Here is a 26,985-nt window from a genome sequence, read left to right as displayed (position 1 = left end):
TTGGCATCAACCATTGCATTGCATAATGAAAATTGCGGAGTACATGGAGAACTTAGCTGTTAAAAATTTGCTCAAATCTCAGATAAGCAGGAAAAGTTTTGCCAATTTGGTATTTACTGCAATTAGAAACTCATGAGCCTACCATTATAAGCATTTTCCAACTACCTATCATAAAATAATTGAATATTCTACTGAGAACTGAGATCCACTAACCTAAGACAATAAGCATTTACAATTCCATGAAGTGATAGGGTATTCACAAGATGGATATACCAATAAGAACATGAAGGAATAAAAGAATAGTGTACCATGCTAGCAAATTCATCGTCTCTTTCTTCCCAAACTTTTCCATGACCACATAATCAGGAATATTACAAGGCCAACTCCAACAGATGTCCAGAAGATGACCAACCACACAGGCATGGGTTTAGGATAAAGACCTGGCCGAAATAAAAAACAATAAGTAATTGCAGCAGGACCAAGCTTAAAAGAAAATCAATTCATTTTGGATGTTTCACCAATACTGCATAATTTAGCTAAGTGGAAACATAGAGATAACAAGATATGCATAGAGAACATACCATGTCCAAACTTGATGCAAATGAGAAGTTCCACGATGCAAATAGCAAGGGAAAGCCAGCAAAAAGCCCCAACCTTTTTCACGGGTTTTCTGATGAATTGACATAGATTCAACAAGGACAAGCATAAAAGTAATTTAGCCATCGACAACCCTCCATAGAACCAGCAGAACAACATTGGGTGGGGGGAAGAGAGTACCGGTCTTGGAGATATGAATTGTATTCACGTGTTGTTGGTATAGCAATTAGCCACCACAAGATCAACCTGTACACTATTACAGGGTTCCTAGGAGGAACCCATAGACAAAACTTCAAAAAGAATGTGTTGAGCTCTACAGTCAGGAAGACAATACAGAGACTAAGAACTTGGATAAATCGCCATGGACCCAGCAAGGGATGCCATTCATCTTTGTCCCAGTGTGCTGGTGTAAATTGTCCCAATGTTCGTTTGACCTGATAAACAAGTAATCACGGTTGCATGGTTACAAAATATCTTCAAAGCATGTAATTATTTGAACTCAGATCAAGCAGACGTCACAGTAAGAAATAAGGAAGCAAAGAGCGTTAGTGAGAAACAGTGAGGATGGCCAAATTGCGAGGGTGTTTGAAATTCTGGTTTGTATAGGGAAATAAAAATGTCAAAAACAGACACAATTGAACATGGTTGTTAAGTCAATAGTTCACTGATAAAATAAAATAAAAGGTGACAACAAATCTTCTTCAGACAGATTAAGGATGATACAGTCACGTAAAAGAGTTTTTTCTTCCAGTGCAAGGTTACAAATGTTTCTCATAATAATTTTCATTGATCTACTTTTCTATCCTCAAAAGGATGGCAATTTTGGCGAACCATGAGTAACATTTCCAATGTTGTCTCTAAAACATTGCATGACACCAGCATATATAAACATTGTGAAGTAGTTTCAATGACAGATAAATTGTTCTTAACCCAAATAGCATGCCTGATATTGCCATAGTGCTACTACCTAGCAAGTAGAAGTGTGCTTATAGATGACACTGAACCAGAAAAGGGACAACAGAATAATGAAATTTCAAAACATACCTTGCCTATAATATTAGGTTGGCGACTTATACCAACCCACTCGTATGTTTTTCCATCAAAATACCTGACTGTATGCATTCCGGCCCAAATGCCTACAAAACAACCCAAAAAATCCACAATAAGCTACAATGAAAAAATTAGAGTCAACCTTGATATTAGTTTTAATTTGGAAGGCAGAAAATATCACCACTACTCCATCAATATTCTGAATGTATTCTAAATCAATTATATGGTCCTTCAGTTACACAAATGGAAGCAACCGCCATACAATCATGTTTCATAGGAGATGAGCGAGTTGATGCCTAACCTTATAGAGCATCTATCAAGCTACTTCAATATATCCTCAACTAAAGTTATTAGAAATTTCAACCAAGCCATTCAATCAAGAAGTATTTTGCAGATAAAATCGAGTTTTTTAGTCATTTATATTAACTGGTAAAGTTAGAACTGCGTCATTGAACTGCTCAACGACCTAGCTTATTCGGGCTCCATGTGCACCTGACTGATCGTATCTAAAATTTTCCTGAATAGATTGTGCTATCAAGATACCATGATTAACAACAATCCCAGAAGAAAAAAATTAATAATTAAATAGCCTGACACAGTGCTCCAGTTATGAAGAGTGGATGTGGATTTGACATGTTATGACAGGGGTCAGGTCAAGGTTGATGGTTTCCAACCCGTGCATCTAAATGGTCATATGCTGCATAAGGACATGCAAGCCAAGAAAAGGACTTCAACCCCACCTGACCTCTTGTCAATTCTCAACCAGTGAGATATTTAAACGAAGGTTAAATATTTTGCAAAGACAAATTTGGGTCACCACCAAGCAAACTACCATTCCATTTGACAGATATTAATGTTTTTTCTTTTGGTTCATTCAGGGGTCAACTAACCTTAGGCTAAACAATGGAGGCGTAACCCTCCTCAAATCCTTAGATTCCCATATCACCCCTCCCAAGATTTGGATGCGTGACTTCCAAGTGGAAGTCCAAATTTTAGTCACTTCAGTAATCTAGAATTCCTCTCCAATCAAAACAAACCTCATCAAAACTTCTTCAAACACCTGAAACCTCCTATCACCAGACTTTATAGCCACAAACAATTAGCATTTCAACAAAATGACAGTTTAAAATGGTACAGCTTGACAAAGCAAATAAGAAGAAAAGGAGCAGCAGATCAAGAATTCTCACCAAACCAATTGCATATCAAAATATCGAGAACGATACTGTCCCACCAGCACTCATTGAAGTTTGGTAGCATGTGACGGAAGGTAAACTGAAAATACCAGTAATGAATTAGTGGGAAGCAGAGCAGATTGAACATATAGTTGAGGAAACATTTCAGGGACTAAGAAGCTGAAAACAACAAAGGCCAAAAAAAGAAAATGTTGGTATGAGCTAGATACTAACCTCCATCAGCTCAAATCCAATTGACAATACCCACAGAAGTGGCTGATTACGGATTAAAATAGCCTTGCCCCACCATCCAAAGATATGCGCTAGAACAAATTCATCAAAAAGAGTGTCCTAGAAAGAACTAAAGAAATCAGAAATCGGTTACATCCAGATAATGTAAATACAAAGAGAGAGAGAGAGATCAAAGAGGGGGGACATGGGTTCCTAACAAAGGAGATCATACCCAAACATTCTTAAACCTGCTTGTAGGATTTTCTGGCACATAAAAGCGGCAATCAGCACCATATGATCTTTCAGGTAGTTCTGCATAAACAAGGGCAAACAATAACTGAGATAGTCAAACAAGATGCCAATATCCCATCAAACATGAGAATGAGATGTGTAAGACAACTTTCAAATGTAATGCGAGTGCAGTACAGAACGATTCATCAACAACTAATAAATTTTCTTTCAATGGTTTTGGTAAGTCACGAAGCATTTACCAACTCCAAGGTCAGGGTGGAGAAACTTCATAAATTGCCGAGCATCATCACGCTTCTGCGACGAAGAAATTTAAACCTTCAATCAGTAATTATACTTTAAATCGCACAGATAATCTATTAAGTATGTAAAAAAATTAGTTCATGAAGGGTGCATAAGAAATGAAGAACATCTGGTTAAATACATGCCAAAATCCAAGCATGCACAAGAAGGGAAGTTAATTTCACAAAAAGAAAACCAACCTGAAAAAGCAAAAATGTTAGGGCAACAAGATAAACAACAGCCAATCCATGAACCAAACGCCAGATTGCTGGATGTGGCCTTATTAGAATCCTGTAAGAAAACAAAAATCTGCATGTGTTAAGAGCTCACTGTTTTGAAGTCTATCCATAAAGATTAGTATGCCAACAGCCAAATTATATTAAAACCTAAAAGTACCTGAAAAGTAACAATCTATAATTAGATATTGTTGGTGCACTAAAGCCCAACAAATAAATCAAACACTTACAAGCAGAGCTTCAAACTCTCAAATATCAAGTGACCAAAGAACCATAAGATACGTTAACAATTCAACATTCAGTAACAAGTAATAACATAAAACTAAATTTCATGATAGCTGAATCCTGCAACTTACGTCGAGGGGGCCTGTAGCAAGCAATAACCAAGAAAAACTGCAATCATTGCCCATACACCCCTGTGAGAAATAGCACACGAGGCATTTAACATAAGCTTGCATTTCATAGTATCGAAGCAAAAGTACCGAATTAACAAGCGTGCACAAACCTTTTCACAGACGTAACAACATCACCAGATGTACTGATCTCTGGATCAAGGGCTCCACTTGCCCATCTAGTCATGACATACGGAGGCAATGAGTAAAACTTGTGTATGTGAAGAATTACAGTACTATTTGAAATACAGTAGCAATGCATGACTTAGGCTTTTTTTAATAAATGCATGGTCATCTTCTGCATAGACAGCAACCAGTTATCGGAAAATCTCCTATATCCCATGAAAAACAGAAAAACACTCATAACTGAAGCAGACAACTTTACAAAGCATCCCTCGGTGGGTAGACTAATAAGAAGCATACACACAGAGCATCGATTCATTCATTTGCGTTCAGATGATGTTAGGGGAGAAAGAGACAAAACTTATAACAGAGAGAACAACAGATTCCCAATATCAACCACAGCTTAACCGAAAGAAAGCATCCTCTGACAGTCCGAAATTAAGATGTGAAAGTAGAAGTTACACGCTCCATAATATGCTGACATTTATTGCTTGAACTTTTTTCAAGAGAAAATAATATCAATCAGATTCTAGAAAGGCTCCATCATTTGACAAAAGCAATTTGATACATTACACCCAAATATAAAAGAAACCAAATTAATTTTGAGAAAAAGCAGAAATCTGAAACCAAGGACAACATTCTTTAGTTAAACTTAGAAAATCCTATGATTAAGATTATGAAGAGCATCGCCCTCTGTTTGATACAGGCCAAAGAATTTCACGTGAACAGGGAAACTGGATTTGGAGTGGCTTTCCGGACCTATGAAAGGAACTGTAACAGCAAAGTGCATCATCCCTCATTCAACCAGGACTAACAATTGGATACACCAATACAGTTGCAAAACAACTTGTTATTTTGACTACTAATAGATGCAAATGCTTCACTCCTTGTTATTTTGACTACTAATAGATGCAAATGCTTCACTCCTTGTTATTTTGACTACTAATAGATGCAAATGCTTCACTCCTTGTTATTTTGACTACTAATAGATGCAAATGCTTCACTCCTTGTTATTTTGACTACTAATAGATGCAAATGCTTCACTCCATACAGACAGGGGGGTGGGGGGGGATAGAAGATCCATGATGATGGCAGATCCCACAGGCTCTTTGAGAGAAACAAAATTATTACAAAGAGAGAACAATTCAGCCACACTAGAAACACTTGGGAGGTCAAGTATCTGCAGTAAACCATCTACAATACCATGTTTTAATTTACCAAAGAATAAAGAGGTTGATTGACCAACTTCAGATACTAATAAAATTGTAAAAACCATCTGAAAGGACACTCACATTAGAAAGCAAGCACCAATAAGTAACAACGAAATAGTTCGAGGCTTATATGCCCATGCAGTCCAGGGATCTACAGCACCAACACTTGTTAATGCCAGGTCACCATTTGTTTGTTCAAGATGGTCCGTTCTCCTCGCTTTCTTTAGACCATTCAGCTCCATGATCGCCAGAGCTTAGGAGATGCAACTTGCTCGCTGAAAATCATAGATAAAGTAAGAGACAGAAAATGGTTCCATGAAGGGGGAGGGGTTTCAAATTTGCCCCTCTTTACCCATAAAAAAATAACTACGGCAAGCAATTGAAAACAAAAATAGCAAGATTGAAAACAAGTCCAATGCATGTGGCAGTAAATTATTTATTTTAGAGCGGCAAGGAAACAAGAAAAACATATTCAAAAGATGAGCAACAACTTCCACTTCATATCAACAGTACATGCGTGTAAGAGACTTCATAATACAGGGAGAGGCTAATATGACTTCCTTTTGTTGTGAGTTCAAACACTGATCAACAGTTGTGAACACGTCACGATTGATTTCCTCTAAACAGCTAGTTCCAAGAAGGATGCAGGAATTGTAATTGAAAAGATGATATATATTTTGTCCAGATTAGACACCGTAACTAGAGCCAATACAGGAAACAATACAAATTCCTAAATGGAGTTCATGAAATGAGAAAACTAAAGACAGACAAGAAGTTTTTGCACGGAAAATCTGTTTTTCATTTTCATGGCCCCAATCCACATTAAACATGATGGTTTTTCTCTTCCAAGATTGAATTCAATTCCAATAGGACTACTACTCATGACCCACATTATTGATACAAGGAACATAAAACATTACAAAACATAAGGTACAAGAATTCAGAAACATTCCAATCAAAGTAATTAAGCATAATACCAACCACGTCATCCTGCATAAAAGTATGGCCCCACAGATTACCCTACAAGTAATTATCGTCTTTGATTGACGTTCTAAAATCAGAACGCAACCCATTTCTTGCAAGCTCTCATCTGAAAAACCAATATTCTATACACCTAATCGATTCACCAGAAGATTAAACAGGGAAGTAGGGATCTTATAGCAACGTATCCAATTCCAAAACTACCTCTTAAGTTGTTTGACTAAATATAAAGAAACTTTGGTCAACAAGACCCTTAAAGAAGATCCAAACTTTAAGCTGAGTTCCATTTAACTCTTTTAATCATCTATCTCTTTTCCTTTTTTTTAAGAAGCCTGATGGTTCAAGGGTAAATTTGACAGTGTAGAAGACTTGTCAAAAAACTCCAAGCCCCTGTACTATTATAGCCAGTATCAAAAATCTGCTACGGCTTAACCATATTATTGTTTGAAAATGTTGCAGATGTTGTGTTTATATTAAAATAATATTTGTTTTATTTTTTAAAATTTATTTTTAATATTAGTATATTAAAAAGATTTAAAAATATATAAAAAAATTAAATAAAAAAAATTAAATTTTCTAAAAACATGAATGAATAGAATTTAGACTTTTACAGGATTCAAAATCCAAGGCATTAAAATTTAAGAGAATAAACCGAACTAAATCTCACATTCAAGAGAACACATTAACCTTGCACACGAGTTACAATATTAAAACCCCTTAATGATTGGAAAAAGATTACTACAAGTGGTCAAAACTAAGGCATAGAGAAACAACCTTTTTCTTTTTCTTTTTTATTACAAGGCTATTAAGCTTACAATACATGCAAATCAGGGATTAAAATAAATAAATAAATAGTACAAAGAATAAGACCCCACAGGAAATATGAGGCAGTTAGTTACCTAGCAGTCATGTAACTACCATATAAAAGGCATCTTTACTCCCTAAAATGATATACCCCATCTTTACAAACAAACCAAAATTCATGGGGAAAAAAGATATTTTGAAATGTTTTTTTTTTTAAAAAAACGTTTTTAATGTCTTCATAAGTAACCCAGAAATGTCGACAGTTACACGACATTGTAGAATTTACAGAAAATCAACAATGGTTAGAACAAAAACCAAAAATAAACAAATAAAACACACCTGCCACTTCAAATTGCAAAAGCAAATTCACAAGAGAAATATGATATGATTAAATACAGAACTATATCACAACTTAAGGTATCAAATAATTCAAAATTAAATCATTGCATGCAATCAAGAAAGCCTTGAAAAGAGAAACAAGAAACGCCCCATTTCTAAAGAACATATGCACAAACAATCACGTGCACGCATATTTATGTAAGATTCAGAAACCGAGAAGAAATGACAACAACGAATAATATTATTGTATATTGATAGAGTGAAAAATAAAAAACAAAGGTCTTGTTTTCGGAAACGGGATTGGTATTTTTATTTAATTGAAGATTGAAATCACCAAAAAAAAAAAGTGTAAATATTTAGTTTAAAGGAGAAAGAGGAAAATTAAACAGATGTACAGAAAGGTGGTCTGAAAAGGTTAAACGGGCTTTTCTTTTCTTTTCATTTTTTGTTGTTGTGCACTTACGTAAGAAAATAATGGCTGACAAAAAGAAAGATCCCCGGCCGTACGCCTTTGCAGGAGAATATAAACAAGATCGTGACCGTCCGATCAGATAATCGAAATCAAGAACAAAGAAAGGAGGAGTAGGAGAAGAAGTGGTAATACTGGTAATTCAAAAAAAAAACAGCTATATGGGTGGGTCTCTGTCTTTGTCTGGCAGGAAATAACACCTGAATCTGCGTGAGGTATGGTTAACGGAAGAGATGAGATAAAGAGGGGCATATAATATCTCGGTGGAGGGGAGGGAAGGGGTGTTAACACAAGGGGAAAACGCTTGGCTTTTGGTATTAATAAATAAAAGAGCGAGGGAGGTGATGTTGATGCCGAAGGCAATGGGAGAGACTCGATTACTAATCTGCTACTTGTTCAAAGTTAGAGAGAGAGAGAGAGAGAGAGAGAGAGAGAGAGAGAGAGAGAGAGAGAGAGAGAGAGAGAGAGAGAGAGAGAGAGAGAGTACGATGGTCAAAGATAGATTTTGAGATGTTTTATTAATTTAGATAGATATGCTTTCTCTCTCTTGGATAAAGGCGACGGCCGGGCTGGGGGACTTTTTACCTAAAAGACTGTTATAGGGGTTGTTTTTAAATTATCTTTTTATTTAAAAAGGTTTTTAAATGATATTTTTATTATTATTATTTTAAACTTTATTTTTAATATCAAAATAACCCTAAAATTATAAAAATATATAGTTTGAATAAAAATATTTAAAAAAACATAATTAAACCGTAAAAAATTATAACTTTTAATCCCTAGCACTCTTATAAAGCAGTATATCAAAACCTCAACCTTCGAAAACTAAATGCCTCCTCCCTTAGTGATTTAATTATGTTAATAATTATGTGGGTTTCATGGAGCACTGAGCCATCATTCAATTTAATTTTTTTTTTTCTCAATGCCCTTCTTTCTAAAATAGAGGTTCGAACTCAGAGACTCTTTGAGAGGACGGGAGATGCTACTCATTAACGAGGTTTTTTTTTTTTAAATTTTTAACCTTTTATTTCTATTTTTTTGTGTTTGACTTTTGATCTTGGTTTATTTTTAATATTTTTTTATAAAATCACTTCTTGTTATTTTTTTATTTCAAAATATATTAAAATAAAATATTTTTTATTTTTTAAAATTTATTTTAATATCAATACATTAAAACAATTTAAAAATATAAAATATAAAAAATTATTTTTTTAAAAAATAGAATTAAATAACGCTTCAAACACCAGCGGGATAGAAAAAATCTTACTACAATAGGTTAATAATAGTGATGAATTAGCCATGGACAACTAGACAACTAAAGTTGGAGGATTAAATTATAATTTCTGAAATAAGAGAGATTGATTAATTTGTTTTGAATTCTGAAATAAATTACAAGTCGCTGTTCTCGTGGAGCAACCTCTAGGATATTCTTTACTTGCCCAAGGCATAATCCTTGTTTAGATGCCTTCTCCCCCTCTTTTATTTCGTGATGATGTTGGTATGGCTACTTTTGAAGTTGCCTTCGGAAAAAGGGATATTTTGGACCATAATTGGTTCCAATCATAACTTCGCCAGCTACTAATACAAATCAATTCCCTCCCTGAATTATTTTGTGAAACATTCCCGTCTAAAAATAAATTACACTGAAATTCTCCAGAATTAATTATTTACTATAGATGAACTCAATTCTAGTTCATAATTTGACTTTAATTAATAGAGTAGATTAAATTTACATGTTTTAAATAAATATTATATCATTGAATTCAATTGATCTTGTTTCTTATATTACAAAGAAAAGAGTAATGAAAAAAGATTGGTGGATGATTAGTTTGGAAAGGCTAGTTCTAAGTTGTAACATTAATCTCCTCTCCTTGATGTAGTAAATCAAATGGGTTGACGTCTTATTTGTTTTTATATCATTCAAAGAGATTGAATTCTAGAATTTAATTATTGATATTTAAAATAATTTAAAATATAGAATCCCATTAAAAAAAAATCTTAACTTGAATTCAAAGGATACATGTTACATGCTGTAAGAGAATTACATGATGGTTCTGAAAAGGGAACATGACAAGGGCTTAGAAGACGTGGAGTTTGCCTGTTATTTTTGGACAGCTCCTTGCAATGTCTTGGAAGTGTGCATAGTCGTAATAGTTTGCACATAATATTCCGTGCACTTGGTACACAATTTGCCTGACATTATAACCATTTATAAGTGATTATCGTGAGTCCACTCAACATTAAATTTACTGTGGGTAAAATTTCTAAACATCTCCTACAAATCTGACATTTCATATGTTATATCATTTGCAATTTTGGATAAACTTTTTTAAAAAAAATCACAAGAACTTAATTCTATATAATTAAAAGAAATAAATGCGGATGGCTAAGATTTTTTTTTCAATTAGAGAAAGATAAATTTATCGATCTATAATTAATATTCTAAATATCATCGAGTAAGAATTTCATACAAACACATGAGATCACTTAGGTAGTTAGGAGTATTTTATTCTTGAACACACATGAGGTGAACAAGAATTCATTTAGCATGACCAAGGAGAAGCAGATTTTCACCTTAAATATTAAAAAAATACTTTTCAATATATTTTATGAAAACTGAGTCAAACTAAAAGCTAAAAAAGATATTTAAAGCAACTTTATTGAATAAATAAGTTATTACAATTAGAACTAATAATAAGTAAAAGTTAAAATTATTTTTTTAGCAGAGCAAGATTTTCACGTAATATTATATATTTTTATTTCATGTTGAGAAAATTTCATAACTAAATATCTTTATATTTTTCAAAAATAAAAAACAGTCCACTAATATCAGAGTAATTGTATTCCCCCCCCCCCCCTCTTCATACGAAGGACTTCATGAAATGCCCAGTTTTTTTTTTTAAAAAAAAAGAAAAATCTACTAACGTTAGAGGAAATTGAACTCCTTTTCCCCTTAAGTTGATGTTTTTTAAGGAAGAAAAATATGGCTAACAGTCAGTATAGTTGTATTATGCTGTATATAGGATTTTAGGTGATATCTGCTGCTAAAAAACCTACCGCCGAGAACAACAGGGCTTTTCAAGGGGAGAAGGGTAACGTACTGCGACTGGGAAGAAAGTTCACAATCCAAATCTATGCATAAAAAACAAAAAAGCAGCAGTGGTACTAACTTATGATTTAAATGATATCCAAAATCGCATTGATGATGGGATCGGATTCGGTTTGACCACTGATTTGTTATTACTATAGTCTTTGCTTCCTCCGCCGTCCATTTGAAAGGGCATGTTCTGTTCAAACGAGCGTGATCCAGACAAGGTCATCATGCTAATTCCTAGGCTCTTGGCCGCATAAAAGAGATGGGGTAACGAAGTGTTAGTGTCCTCTTGACTTCTCCTTTAAAAAAACTACGAAATGATTAGAATTAATATAGAAGTCAATCCTGGGTGTTCACGTCGGAAAATCAATGCAATCCATGAAAATATTTAAATCCTCTACGCATCTTCAGGGGAAAAAACCCGACAGCGAGCAGTTTGTAATGAGATCATTTTGATATTTAGATGTCATAATCACATAAAATAGATCAAGAAAATAAAATCAATATGGTGTTTGTTCATCCTCGACACGTTTATAAAAATACTTTCGAGCTCTGTTTGAACGTTTTGCCAAACATGAACCTAGTTTATTGAATGTAAAAATCACTAAATTGGCTTATATAATTGAAAGAAAAATAATGGATTTTTTGTTCTGTGTGCATATAATTTGTAATTAAATCTCTTGTATTGAAAATAAATGAAAGTATATATATTTATATATACAATGAGTCTTTGATCTATTAAACTCTAAGTTCTCACAACCTATTAATATCACTCTCAAGTCTAATATGAGTGTGAGCTTATCATTCTTTCTGAATACAAAGAACTCTCTAATAATATTTTCTTGAGAATATTTCAGATTCAAATTGTGAATGAGGCAAGCAAGGAATTTGAACAAAAAAACGAGCTACTCTCTCATCTTATAATCCAAAGAAAGTTCGTGAAGCCTTTTTTGGTAAAAAAAGAAAAAGAAAAAGAAGTCATGGACATTTTCTTTAGGTAAAAAACAGCCTTCGTGGTACAAGTAGAGTGGTCTTTCACTCGATGGAGTTGCACGTTGTATTTGAATGTGAAGAAAAAGAAGGTATTTTGGTTTACCAACATCATTCAGAAAAGTAATGGACAAATAACATGAGTCATTTATATATATATATAAACAATATAGTTTGGTATATATCACGATTGAAAAACGTTATATTTTAAGACATTGCTAAAGAAAAATACAGCAATTAAAAAAAATATTGAATGGGTTGACAAAGATTATAATGAGAAGGGAAAAACAAAAGAATCTCAAGATATATGAAAATTTTAATTACAACACTATCAATATCATTAAAAAAATATCAATGAAATGAATTTAATAACATAAAAAAAGATTGTCAATAATGATATGAGCAAGTCATTCAAAAGTAAACAAATAATTATAATGAGATTAGATGATACAAAGAGAAAAAAAAGAAACGAAGAGGTCTTATATGCATGTTGAAACTCCGATTATAATACCACCAATACCATAAAAAATATATCGACGAGATGAATCCAATTACACAAAAAACAATTATTAATAGTGATTGAAGTAAGCTACATGTGACAGGTGACTCACTTATCTTTAGGTGAAGAGATATAGTTGAATATGAAAATAAATTGAATTAATTATATCAATTAATTATGTATTTCAATTAATTTATATTAAGTTGCTAGATTAGAAATTTTGTATGTGTTATTAAAATTAAACAATAACATAGTTAAATACCCATAAATATTCATGCAATAGAGCATAAATATAATTGAATCATGACATATTATATTTTTCATTGAATTGTTGATAAGTTTATGAATTAATATTTTTTTTAAATTATATTAATTTGTTATAAATTTGTATTTGATTTAATATAATTGAGTGTAGAAATATTAATTGATAACGTGTAATAAATTATGTTCAATCTTTATTAAATTTGCTTTAACATTAAATTTTAGGAATAGAAACAACACATGTTCTAACTCGCAACATTAAATCACGAATAGGTCAAGCATAATATAGATGTGCCAAATGCAATCACACAAGATATAATATAAAAATATGTCTTAATCAATCTACTTTTAACCGAAGCAAAATCTAAAAAATACAGTCTTTACACTGCTAATTTACTCTTTTCCTAGCATGCAGTATTTAAAGTCTCTCGTTACAACAATTATAATACCTTATCAGTTTATTTTTTAAATATATATTTAGAAGTGTGATAAAAATTATTTTTTAAAATATTTTTATTTAAAAATATATTAAAATATTTTTTATTTTTAAAAAAATTTATTTTTGATATTAACACATTAAAACAATATAAAAACACTAAAAATTTGATTTGAAGAAAAAATAAATGAATTTTGTTTACAGTTAATTATATTCTTGTATCAATTTGAATATCAATTAAGATTATTTCTTAATAAATCTTAAAACACAACATCCGATACATTTAAATTATTTTTTTACAAACATCGATCTTGAGATTTGAATCTTAAAGAAGTAAAAAGTAAAAAGTAAACGAACTTTTTTATACCATCAAACCCGTCTTTTAGAGCCACACGGTAGATCTTAAACAATTACATGGTATCCGTAAAAAAACACAGAGTGCACTGTGTCCAAAAGCAAGAAAGAAAAGGTCTGTGATGAATTATTTAGTTAAGAATTTAGGACGGGGAGAGTTAAAAGAGAGTGGTAGGGTCTCATTAATGGCTGAGGTGCCATTAATAGGAACATGTACCAGTGAGGTCAAAATGCTGTTCTACTCTCACTGCTGAGCCTGCCCCTCCGACCTGGCTGTACTAAATTAAAAAAAGGGACAACTCGGAAGGGTTAGTTTGGGACAGGAGAGAATAATAGATTTATGCTAGCTGGGGAACCCTTTTTCTTTTTCTTCCAAAGAATAATAAGATAATATGATTTCCTTCGCGTGTGTTTTTATTTTTTTATTAAAAAAAAACCTCAAACTAACACTTTCAAGTCCTGTATTAAAAACATCAATGATGGAACTATTTCTAAGTTCATTAGTTCTATCGTGTCTTCTTCCTGTATTAGAAACAAGCCCGGAGTTCGCTTTTTTAATAAATAAATAAATAAATAATGAGCAAAACATTTTAATTCAGGAGTTGCTCGGTGTTATTGTCTTTGTTTTTTTATAAAAAAAAAAACTTAACAGTTGTTTCCTTTTATTTCTGTTTCAAAAAAATAGAATTTAATTGGCAAGATTTCGCAAATCCCAACAAAGTCGGTTTCAGAAATTGCTATAAAAGGATTGTTTTTTTAAATAAAAAAATTCGAAAAAGACAGATTTTTTTTTAATGTTTAAAAAGACTAAAAAAATGAAAAATGAAAACCATAAATAATACTTAACAATCCCTTAATTAACGTATCCCACTCCATCAATTATTTTTACTAACTTTTTAGCGAACCAGTAGTGTCTATTTTAAAACGAAGACATTAAATTATTTTTATTTTACAATAAGAAGTATATTTAGATAAATTTACACACCAACCAATATTAAATTCTTTGTTTAAATAATTTCAAACACACATCTCCTATATTGACTTAACACAATCCAAGAAACTAATAAATTTTTATAAGAACTTCCATCGAACTTTAAATTAAAAAAAAAAAAAAAGTAAACCTTGAAGACAGGGGGCCATGGAGCCATCAAACTGCCGCTCCAAATGGTAGAGACAGCAAGACTCACGAGAGAGATGCCAAACTAAAGACACACACATACAGACAAAATTGGTCAACACAAGAGTCTCATCCACAATTAGTGTCACCAAGTATTATTGCTCCCACACGGAGTCATGTATTAACTCCCCTCCCTCCCTCTCCCTTCCCAGGAGAACAGTACCCGTGTGCAGCTCTGTCCGGTGTTTTTATGTGGGGCTTCCGGCCCTGAAAATATATGATAATACTTATTGGGGGCAAAAAAAGGAGGAGAAGGAAGAAAAAGCATATTGCTGGTAGAATAATCCAGCTGTGAGAATGAAATCTTGAGTTGTGCATCAAAAACTGACCTGTAATTATAAAAAGGGGCTCCACCGCAGGTCAATTTTGGTACGTGCCTCCAATTAGGTAAGGTTCCTTGTACATAATCCTCCTCCTTTTTTTATTTTCCCTCTCCATCGAAAAACTCACCAGGACTCGTCTGCTGATTTCGCAGTATTTACCACACGTCTGCCCATGAAAACGAAATTTTAACAGCTAGAGATCATGCATGATTGTGCTGCTAACTCTCGCCTTGTAAGGTGCATGATAAGTTCAATGCTTTGGATTTGACATGGATAGGAATATTTTTCCATCATGTTTTTCTTTCCAGAAACAGGGAACCATATTCCGGGAATTGAGAATCTTGTTCGATAGAGAGATGCGTTTCCATAGCCTGGCAAGGCTGGTCATGTTACCAGGCATCAGAAACCTATATCAGTAAATTCCCATCTAACCCTACACAAGCAATTATAATTCTAGAGCTTTTTACTGTTGATTCTATACCTAGACGGCTAGACCTGATACATTTTCAGAGGGTTTGAATGTCACTGTGAGAGACAAAGCAAGTCCAGGAAGAGAAAATCCACCTAGTTGGTGGCGGTGCGGTAGCCCTTGGTTCACCCACGGAATAGATCCGGGGAGCTTGAGTCTTGCTCATGGTCTTGCACTAAGCTAAACAGGCACTCGATCTTTTCTCAGGTGTAGTTTATAATAAATAAGTTGAAGAAATATCAATTATACTTGAATTAAATTAATAAAAATAAAAAGTTAAAGAATCAGACGTTTGAAACTAATCCTACGTGCATCCCTGATTATTCAGGTTGGTAAAGTAAATGGTTGATTGTTTTTTAATGAAGTACTTTAATTTAAACATCAATGTTTATTTGAGGATATAAAAAAACCTAAGCGTAACTTCAGGAATTTAGACCGTTAAAATCTAATTGAAGACTTAACAAGACAACGTGCCACGTTCTATAATGTAGCCATTTTACCTGGATAATGTTATTTATTTTTAAAGAGATTATATAAATCGTGAATATATTTTAGGTTTAAAAGACGAGATGTCTGTGATTGACAGAAAGCTTCTTTGATTGATTGATTATTTTTTTACTAAGGACAATAAGTTATAATTAACTGTAAGAAATACTTTACGGCATCGCATATGGAGAGCCGGTTGCTCGAGGAGCGATTTCCATTAAACTAGTTCTTCCTTTATTTTCTTAATGAATCATGAAAAAGAAACGTATTTTTCTAGAAACTCTCTAGGACACCATGGGATAAAAAGGAGGTTCCTCCAACCCATGCAAGAGCACATGACTGTTCCCATGGATTCGTGGCGTCCCTAATATGTGAGTTCCCCTACACTGTGAACCTTCTTCAATCCTTCTTCTTCTACTTCTTGTTTCTTTTTTATTATTATTATTATTTTTATTTCCATGACCCTCTACATGAAACCTTCTTAGGCGCGGCAAAGCTTCGTTGCATTTTCTTCTATGTTCTTTTGTCTCGAAAGTTAGATCGCAGGTTACAAATACTGACATAGCTACAGTAGCCCATGTGTGAGTAGGTTTGTCTAATCTTCATCCAAAACTCATAAATGTGTTGTGCAACTAGTTTAATTAATAAACTACTTAGCTTATATGGAATGATCTGAGGTGAAAGTTATGCTAAAAAACGGGATGAATGAAATCAGCGAAGGGAATGTCTAATTATGTAGTCCTAAGTCCATTATGCTAATTACAAAAACTGAGTAAATTGCAGTAACCTTTGTAATAACGTCACCTTTTAGAAACAATAATAATTCTCATTGTCTTCAAAAGGCTCTCTCCTTTTTAATTTTACAACAAAATAAAAATGTTCTTTTGTTAAGTTCAACATTTACTTCTCATTTACTTCTTATGCACCACCTAGTTTTAAATGTTTAATTTGATCTTCATTTGATGCTAGTTAACAAAAATATATTAAAAGAACCCAGATAATGGACAGCAATATTGTTTTGTTTTTGTTTTTGTTTTTTTATTTATCTTCAATAACAAAATTGATTTTCAAAACTGACTTTTTAGGAGTCATATCAAGGTAATATGAATATTGATTCTGAGACCTTTAAGGTTGGATTCCAACCGAATGCAAGGCACCCGGAGGCGGAGCCAAGACCAAAACCAGACCACCTGGGGTTACATGGAGCTGAGATCGATTCCAAGACGGTCAAGATTGGGTTCGAAGCTCCTAGGGGTGAAGCCGAGAGAAAATCCATGCTAGCTCTATACCGGTGTATGTAGAGATCAAGCTAGGATAGCTTTCAGGTCGGGTACTCTGAGGCTACCAAAAAAAAAAGGCACAAAACTGGGTATGAGGGATCGAAGGACTCATGTAAATAATTTACTTGTTAACATCTTTTAATCCAAATAAAAACCGTATCTCACTGATCATTAGGATAATATCTTATGATTATGTGCTTATAACATTTATAGAGGTGCCGATGAATTAGTGTTCATCGAATTGAAATTTAGATTCATTAGAACATCACGTATTTCTGTAAAAAGAAAATCATAAATTTTGTATGGTGTGTGTGTGTATCTTAAAAAAAGTGGCTGTTAAGTCATCAATAATTTTTTAAAAGAACCTCACGGAACACACAAAACTAGAGAGAATGCTCTGATGTTACGCCAAAAACTACGCCTACGCAGAAAAGCAAAACAAACAGGAAAAGAGTTCTTCACCCCTGACAAAGCTGGGCTAAACAATGTGGAACCAGAACTAGAACGTCACATCCTTCCGAGGACAGACGAGGCCTTACTATCACCATCGATATTTTCATCTACCAGCAAACTTCCCCACTTGCCCTGCCCCGTATGTTAAAAGCTTCGAAAAAACATGCATGACCCCAACTCTTTCTCAGCCTATTAAAATGCCATGGGATTGTGATTGTGATTTCAAACTAGCAAAATGTGGCCCAAGGAGCTCCTCATTCTTGCAACCATTGAAAACGATCCACGCAATTTAAGAAATGGAACAAAACATCAAGGGCCCCCTAACACTGATATCAGTTCCTTCGGGCAATTAACTTTTGTCAATTTTCGAATGGCCCGACACCCCGGCAACGTTACAGCGTAACGACGAGGATGCTTCATCACATGGTTAGGGTCACATTCAATCGGGTCATTGGGGGCACTAACCTAGCAATACCTCATAAGTTGTAGTAACAAAGTATCTATGAGGATGATGCGATTCCAGACAATAACACTTCTTTGCTTCCACTTTCTGACTTCCAGTTTCCTCCCCCTGTAATGCCCAGCAAAATTTAATTTAATAAGTTACAGAAAAAAATAATTTTTCTTATGAGAAAAGCATCTCGACATCAAGAGCATACCTCGCCCAACCTGTCTCGTAGTCTTGCTGTCAGATTCCACTCTTTTCAAAATTATTTTACCTAATCAACCTTGGCCTCTACCGACAGCAAAATCAATGTCGCCCTTCGAGGACGGTCATGTAATTTTATAATACAATTCAAGAGATCGATCCCATGACAAGTGGTGGAGAATAATCGGTTGATGATGAGCTTCGGGTTTATTTTTTATTTTCCTTTATCTTTTAGAAAAAAGTCAAGAACGATTCCTTTTTTATTTTATGTTTCTTTTTGCTTAGATTTGGGAAAGTTAATTTTATCTCTAGTGATGCCTGTGGAAAAGAATACAGTTTTTATATGAATCAACAGATCTGTCGACGGTCTCAAAGAGTCCCCAGTAAACAGCTCATCTCCAATATCACATGCAAATGCAACAGATGCCGTGGGGTGTGTGTGTGTGTAGGATATTTTTATTATAGTCACGGACAAGCAAGCCAGACCCCAGTACAGGACCTCCCTAGCAATAATCTGTGCTGGCTTCGCTTTGAAGCTTAGGCGCTGAGGCAGTCATGTTTTGATCAGTTAGAATGAGACTTGGATCAAGCTCAGTCCGTCACTAGTCTGAGTTCCACGACGAGCGACATGTAAAGAAAATAATAGATGATGTATGAGTCTTCATCTCTTTTTCAGATTTCCTTGTCAGTACCTTCTTGTCGTTATAAAATCTAGACAGGAGGCCTAAGATATTGTGGTGGTCACCCATTAACGATCAAATTAAGATGACTGATGACAAAGAAGTTAATGACATTCAAGTCGAAACTCAAAACATCTAATTACAGCTGTGTAACCAATTGTCATCTCAAGACTCAAATCCCCTGTTGTCAAGTCAAATGGCCATCAAAAGGATTTATAATGACAGTCAAGTTCGCCCCTTGCTCGGTTTTCCGTGTAGAATTGGGCACCGAGACTGGAAGAACTTCACTACAGCCAACCTCTCAAAAAAGAAATCCAATCTACCTAAATGAACCGAACACAAAGCATTGATCAAGCAACCACTGCCTAAAATCTCCTCGAATGCGCAGAATTTGAGTAAGGTGGGGAGGTTTTAAGGACCCCACACGGTGGCTTCATTCCTATCAACACAAGCCAAATCTTTAGTACAAACTCGGATCCTTCCGCTTTCAACTTAAAGACAACAAACATGCAAACGAACAATATAATGCATGCAGAATAACAGGTCTTGTACACTGGATCCTTTCATAACAAGGAAAGTTGCTTGGTACCATGTATGAAAAATGGACCCATTCGTATACGCAACCCCCAAGATGTTCCAGATATCCTAATATTTTTTTCATCTAACTATACAGAAATCAATCAAAATGAATAATGGACTCGAAATAGGGGTTGGCCCTGATTCCAATCTAAAGTCGGTGTGTAGTTTCAGTGATGTAGTGAGACCACTCAACAGTATTCAGTCTCAGATCACGCTTTCAGTCATCATCAATCATGCAGCTCCAACAGCAAAAGCATAAACTGGATAGAGTAGAGAAATCCATACCAGTCCTCTCAATGTCAACTACTCAGTTCAACTCCACGTCTAAATGCAGGTTCTTTCATATTCCAAATCACCCACCAGTTATCACCATTAGCATGCAGCTCCTGTGGTGGACTGAAGAATCTGTCCAACAGGTAATGGCCATAACCCTTTATCAAGATACGATTAGGTTTATTATAGTGACATTGTTGTTCGACCATCTTTTTCATCTTTAAGAAGGGAGAAAGGTAGTTGGACCTACATAACAAGAAGACTACATTTCCTTGTGTTCCGGAATTGCTAGGCACCAACAATTCAGCTAGTGTCTCTCCAAAAAAGCAGTCTATAGGCAGCTTCACAATGCTTTCTAGTAATGATCCTTTTTGCTCTTCTTCAGCAACATTGACATGTGATTGGTATTCTTGGCTTGTCTGGGTCCCACCCATCAGCCACTGCAGCGTCTTTTTCTGCACTCTTCCTGTTTTTGCAAGGCTGTCCCATAATTTGCATTCCATTGAATTCAATGGTGGCTCGAAATTGGTTGTTCTTCGATTGCTTTGTCTTGTACGATGGTGCAGCACATCCTGCCCTGGTGAGCAATGTCTGGAGCTGACTTTAGAATTATCACCTCCAGGTCCGCTATTGCTCCTCAAAATTAAGGCAGGCTGTGCTGCCAAAACAGTTGGTTTTGAGGGTTTAAAGACTTGGCAACCAGATACAAATCTGCCATCACACTGATCCTATGAAACTAATAACCGCACTGCAGAGAGAAGCTCATGATGCATGTGTATGTCCATCCTGGGATTCAGTAGCTGTCCATATTCACCATGAAAAATTAACAGAAACTCACAATCTCAAACTCTTCAACAGTTGCTTTTCACTAGAGAGGATGGATAACAGTGATAAAATGATAATGTGCAACATAGAACAGTTCTGAGCACAAAACATTTCAAAATTAATGTAAAAATATGTGAAAGAGTTTCCATCCAACATTAGCTTACGTTGGTCTGAATCAGCTCTTCAAGCTGTCTCCTCAAGCTCTGATACATTTCTGGTACAGCTGGTTGCATGAAGAATTCCAGATAACCTCCCAACATTTTTAAGTGCCCATCCTGTTGGAGAATTATGCATAGATAAACAGTCAGTTGATGAAAACCACCACATGCAGTGATGCAACTCCAGCAAACATGAGATTCTAAAAAGATTAAGAAAAACTCACAGAATCCCCTTTAGAGATGCTCCTGCCAAATAGAAGCAACACTGAATCAGAAACAGCTGTTGAAAAACAGCATTGACTTTTATCTTCTCATTGAAAACCAGCCATGGATAAGGATTATTTTGTTCTCGAGCAGTAACAGGGTTCTGCAGAGAGAAAATACGAAGCAATTACAAGAGAAAAAAGACACAGAGCACCTTGCAATCATTTCTTTAGAGACGAGAAACAATCAGGAAGAAGGAACTTACAGAGTGCATAAGCACTTGGCCATCCTCCATGGTTTTCAGCGAAAATGACTTTTCATTGTGCTGCACATGAAATTAAGTCAGCAGACATGATTGTGAAAATAACACAAAATTAAGGTAATCATCCTTCTTTCCTCACAACATCATCTAAACAGCATATTGATAAAATAAGTAGGCCACTTCAAACCAGAAAAAATTGTGACCTATACAGTCACTATTCATGGAGATGATATGAAAGTTCAAAAAACAGAAGACAAAAATATATTAAATGACTCACCATACTGGAGCAAATTTCAGGATAGAGGCCATAGCAAAGAACTGCTCGAACCAGATGCTTGTCATGGCTACATGAATTGCAGGTGGTTGGGTTGCCATCAACAAGCTGGTATATCCATGAGCAAGGAGAACTCCTTCTGAAGAGAATCAATAGCTTTCAAAGATTGTACTGAGAGAATTTTCCCAGCAGCACTCATAACCAGAAAGATCTCTTGCAGCAGCTTTCCAGCCCTCATAGGCTCGGACAAGCACCAGTTGGTCACTATAATCACCGGAAAAATGAGATTTCGCAGCCTCTGCTGGCTGCATAGCACAAAACAGACATTAAATGATGTCCAATTGTAAGAATAAAAATAAAAAACAATCAGCAGCACATCTGACTTCAGTATCACTATGCTGAAGTCCCACGCTCCAGAGAGTTTTCAGATATCTTCAGGCAACCAAAGCATCAAAGATGCAGGGTTGCCAGCCAGTATTAGTAGTGGAGGCAATCCAACTGCTACCTTGCCAGTCATTGCTATGCTAAATCTATATCAGGACAGTAGCTGAGCAGATGTTTAGTTACTCCAATTTTAGCAGTGTCATTTGTTTCCCACTTCACTATGGTGACAACCACTTGCATGCCATTTGTTAGTACCTGAGCCTAAGTGCAATCTTGACAAAAACAACTTATGGGAAATAGATGCGCGCTCAATCACAACTCATGAGCTATTAAGAAAAGAGTGTAATGCATTTATGTGCAGCCCATTGAATCCAATAGCAGACCCAACCATAAAATCTGAAATAACACTCTTCAGGAGAAAAAATTGCTTTTATCCTAATCAAAGCACACAGCATACAACTTTCGTCAAACAACATATGATTTGGAAGCTAACTTACATCTTTCTTGTCCAATGGCATCAAGAAATGATCTCTAACACTAAGGCCTGTAACAACAGTCAGTACTGGATCCAGACAATTCAAAATAGCACCTAAAATGAGCATCTTTCCAAGCTTAGGCTCCGGTGGAAGTATAGTCAAATGTCGACCTGCCAGGAGATAGTCAGATTGAATAAAACTAAATCTTACCATCAATAAATCTTTTTGCAATAGCATAAGTTACACAAATCTTAAAAATGATAAAGAAAATATAGAGAAATTTAGATCTACCTAGAACAGTCAAATTTTCATTCTGATCCAAGGCTCCAATGATTTTTAAGTATTCAATTGCATTATGAACCTATGATACATAAATTGAAAACAAAAGGTCAAAGAAGGAGGCATGGGAAATCTGCTTGAGTGAAGGGTGAAGTTGACAATAATTTCCACAATGGAGAAAAAAAAAAAAGGAAGCCCAAGCATGTCACATTAATATAAAAGAAAGGAGACAAAATCAAGGGTACTGCTAATAACTCAGGCGACTAGCCCTAGATAGAAAGTCAGAGATACTTCCAGGTTTTAGACTTTTGATTTGTAGACAAAGAGACTGCAAAGGGGTTCTCAGAATTTCTGGCAATTGGTACTATGCAAAAGCATCATATACACATCTAGGATAGAGATGATAACATTCTCCTGACTGGACACAGCCAGCTCTTCCTCTTCACTACATTATACAAAATATAAAAGAAAACCAACATGGTTTGTAAACATGAATTTGAAGGCAATTTTGCAATATCAGTTAAACAAACAAACATGAAAATGGCATTCTTCCAAGATCCAGAAATAGTCACATCCCGTCCCTCAGATCAAATATATGTCATACGGTAAAATATTTAAGCAGATAGTCCAGCATCCCTTTTTCTAGATTCTTCCTTTTATGTATTACAACTTGCATGAATAATGTCCATTATTTTGTTCCTTTGCCCTTTTTTGTCTATTAACCGTGAACCAACTACAAAAGTTATAGTTTCATATTCTTTCTAATAGATAAACTATCTTCAGCCATTGAGTGCCCAGGCTTGAACGAGAAGTTGCCCAGAGAATAACTATTCTGCTTTAGCCAATAGAGTGGGCTAGCCCAGGCAAGTAACCAGTAGGCCAACTGGCAAATAACTACATTTCTTCAGACATATTTTTGGGAAAGAAATGGTAAAAATTAAAGGTTTAAATAAGATCAATAACAATGGAAATATCCCGATACCGCACCATCTCAACCAAATAATGCACCTTTTTATAGGCACGTATTGATAAGTTAAAAGCCATTTGAACAGACTTTCATTTTTTGACATGTGGCCAAACTCTTTCCCGGAGTTTTAGAAGTCAAATGATCACTTTTGAACTTTGGTGTGCTGTTTCTGCCTATATTTGTATACCAATATAGCATTTTATCCACAACCGAGGCAGCTCACATTTTCAGCTGTTACAATGAACTTCAAAAGAGGTTTATTACTAGGAGAGATGGATGGCAGACAAGGAAACTCAAAAAAATATAATAAACCAAGTGTGAGCTCTTAACCATTATGCTGAATACATTCATTGACCATCATGCTGAATACATTCGTTGACCATTATGCTGAATAGATTCATTGCTTAGAAACACAGACAGATGCCTTCATTCAACTTAATCAATGCCCACAGATTTCCATTTGAAGTTGCCAACAAACAACTTATAACGAAATAAAAAAAAAAAAGACCTGTGCATTACCACCCTGATTTTGTGAAATGGCTTTCAAAATGGCATCCTTCTATTTGTAGGCAGAAAGAGTTTTACAAAATTCAAGCATTTTGCTGCCTTCTGGAGATTCCTAAAGGCAACGAGAAAACAAAATTCACTTCAATGATTTTCAGAATTTAATCAGAAACAGACCACAAAGAATTGCAGAATTTCAAACCTCAAAAAGAAATCTAAGCATCTTAAGTTGTATTATAATAAATAATGCATTGTCCCTAACCAAATTATGAATAGACATTAGAATCACGGACAATCTTTGCAAGCACTCTGACTCTCTGCGTATATTACCTTGCATCATCCAGACTTATTCACAACCTCAATGAAGAGGAGAGTTAGAATGTCTTACTTCTGGACCAGTATCCACTAGTAAGAAGTGGTTTTGGGTTAGGATATTATATACCTAATAATAGCCTGCATGAACACACACTAGTAAGGGCTTGAGGGACAATTGTTTCCCCATAGTAGGGTTACTTACAAATTATATGCAAGCACAAGGATGCTCCAAATATGGTCTGCAACTAATGATATCATTGTCCAAATCTTATTTGCAACCCCAGGGAAGATACTTCAAAAATTCCTCTGTGGTCCACCACATTGTTAAAAAAATGCCAAGTTGAGCTCTGCCACATGACAATTAACAAGGTGCAATCCAGACATTTAACCACTTATCACGCCATGATCTCTAGTTAACAATATGGACACAAAGCCTCTCCACCGACAAACACATAAACAACCCAATTTAATGCAAATGAACCTGCAATTATCTAAGTTGAGATATTAAGCAATGCAATAATAAAATAAGCCAAATATTATCTAAGGTGAAAAACAAAAAGAAATCTTTAAACATTAACTCTGACATCAAAAGTGATGGTGTCATGAACAGAGGTCTAACGAGGGTCTGCTAGTGTAATCCCTGGGACATCATATTTATTAGGAATATTTTTCTAAACTAGTTTTCATCCCAAGTGCTTTGCACGTATACATTCAACTATATAATTAATAGTCTTTATAATTTTTTCATAAATTGATTCAATATTTAATACTTGAACATCTCATTTATATTTATCGTAAGAACTCCTAAACTAATAATTTTAAAAATATCATACAATTTTCTTACATGGTTAAAAAAAAAAAAATTAAAAAAGTTTGGTTTAGTGTTTATGTGAAAAATATTTTGCTTTAGGAAAATTAAATCATAAATGTCATCAAAATAAAAATAATTAGGTTATTAGTAAAAACTAAAGTGTACCTATTTTTTTAGGAATAAATTACAAATCCATTAGCGTTAAAAAAAAAACATGGCTAAAAATTGTATATATATGATATTAGGGGTATTTTGGTCGAATCAAACATTTAGACACAAGTTCGAGCTGAGGAGATGTTATTTGTGAAAAGGTGGAGAATATATTGGAATCAGGGCATAACAATTAGTGATGATGGCTATTAAATTGAGATAAATTTGATAAAATACATGTAACTTTATTTTCCTACAAAAAGAAATCCCAAATCACATCCAATTTAAGAAAAACTTGACAAAAACTAATTTTGAGATAACATTGGTGCCAATTTCTTATTACCGTTTTTATTATTGTCAGCGACGCCGACGCCTTTTCTCTGTTGCTGTTGAAGAGGACAGTTTCTAGGGCTTAAAACAGCAATGCTCTCGCTGTGACCGTAGCGCATTTTGGAGTTGATTGGAGGAGAAGGAGCAGTGGAGGAGGAGTGACAGCAGGGAGTGGAGCCGAGGGAACGGAGACGGCAGTGTGGAGGGACGTAAACGGCGCAGTGTGAGGAAGGCGGCGGCCGGTCTCTCGTTTCCGTGGAGGAGGCAGATAGTGAGAATTTTATGGTTTGCAAGGGAGATGAATGAAGAGGAGAAGAAAGCATGCGAGGTGAGATAACGATGTCGTTTCGGTGGGGAAAGTTTGCATGTTCTGATTGATGATTCCCATTTCCCGAGGTTGTTTATTTGGTGCCGCGCGGGCTTAACTGGTTGAGTTGAGTTTACTGGCTCTTTCAATTCCAAACGATGGAATCTATGTTCACACGCCCGGGAGCACCTGAGATAACACGTGGATTTAGGTGGGTCCATCTTTTTGCACACTTTCTTGTTTTCCTCTTTCGTTTTTTTTAATTAGCGATTTTTGCTTAAAAAGGAAATGTAATTCTCCCCTTCCAACTGCTCAGGAAAGGGCTGCGATCTGTAAGTTGTGATCAGCCAAGTAAATTAAATCGAGCATAATCCCAAATTAAAAAATAGTGTTTTGATTTTTTAATTTTTGGATGGGGTTTGCACTTGCTCACGAACACAAAAGGGTCAAATAAATTTAGTATAATTATTTTTTTAATTTAGATTGGTAAAGTCATTTAATTCTTCAACTTGTATGTATTAAGTACTTATTGCGTAATAAGATATTGTTTTGTTAAAAAAATAATGAATGTTTAAATGGTATACTTTATGTTCATGGGTA

General features: G+C 34.8%; 1 protein-coding gene, 2 long non-coding RNA genes and 1 pseudogene across 7 annotated transcripts; 2 read left to right on the top strand and 2 right to left on the bottom strand.

Moving 5' to 3' along the window:
• LOC105124449 (CDP-diacylglycerol--serine O-phosphatidyltransferase 1-like) lies at window positions 1-8,585 on the bottom strand. 4 transcript variants are annotated; one of them, XM_011024497.1, is made up of 14 exons: window positions 6,729-6,877; window positions 6,525-6,633; window positions 5,625-5,818; window positions 4,323-4,388; window positions 4,174-4,233; window positions 3,782-3,872; window positions 3,542-3,596; window positions 3,283-3,362; window positions 3,054-3,170; window positions 2,835-2,919; window positions 1,642-1,733; window positions 778-1,031; window positions 582-670; window positions 4-440 (listed from the first exon to the last, which is right to left on the bottom strand). In XM_011024497.1, the coding sequence occupies exons 3-14, from the start codon at window positions 5,783-5,785 to the stop codon at window positions 322-324; spliced, it is 1,269 nt and encodes a 422-aa protein (XP_011022799.1). In that variant the 5' UTR covers window positions 5,786-5,818; window positions 6,525-6,633; window positions 6,729-6,877; the 3' UTR covers window positions 4-321. The 4 variants fall into 4 exon arrangements, with proteins under 4 accessions (XP_011022775.1, XP_011022799.1, XP_011022791.1 ...); XM_011024473.1 differs by lacking the exons at window positions 6,525-6,633; window positions 6,729-6,877 and adding an exon at window positions 8,131-8,585 and having other exon boundaries at window positions 1-440; XM_011024489.1 differs by having other exon boundaries at window positions 6,521-6,877.
• On the top strand, window positions 6,864-26,890 carry LOC105124492 (uncharacterized). The gene is made up of 4 exons (XR_842055.1): window positions 6,864-6,931; window positions 17,952-17,958; window positions 22,586-22,588; window positions 26,878-26,890. It is a non-coding gene; the product is annotated as an uncharacterized LOC105124492 (long non-coding RNA).
• LOC105124474 (uncharacterized) lies at window positions 15,286-17,711 on the top strand. Of its 2 annotated transcripts, XR_842053.1 has the most exons (4): window positions 15,286-15,334; window positions 16,514-16,596; window positions 16,711-16,814; window positions 17,311-17,681. It is a non-coding gene; the product is annotated as an uncharacterized LOC105124474 (long non-coding RNA). The 2 variants fall into 2 exon arrangements; XR_842051.1 differs by lacking the exon at window positions 15,286-15,334 and having other exon boundaries at window positions 16,255-16,596; window positions 17,311-17,711.
• On the bottom strand, window positions 19,383-26,553 carry LOC105124483 (ATP-dependent RNA helicase DHX36-like; annotated as a pseudogene).
• Window positions 26,891-26,985: the final 95 nt, after the last annotated feature.

This window comes from Populus euphratica, unplaced genomic scaffold (genome assembly GCF_000495115.2).
Source record: "Populus euphratica unplaced genomic scaffold, PopEup_1.0 scaffold1.1, whole genome shotgun sequence".
Taxonomy (NCBI): Eukaryota; Viridiplantae; Streptophyta; class Magnoliopsida; order Malpighiales; family Salicaceae; genus Populus; species Populus euphratica.
This window is presented reverse-complemented; position numbering and strand designations above follow the sequence as displayed.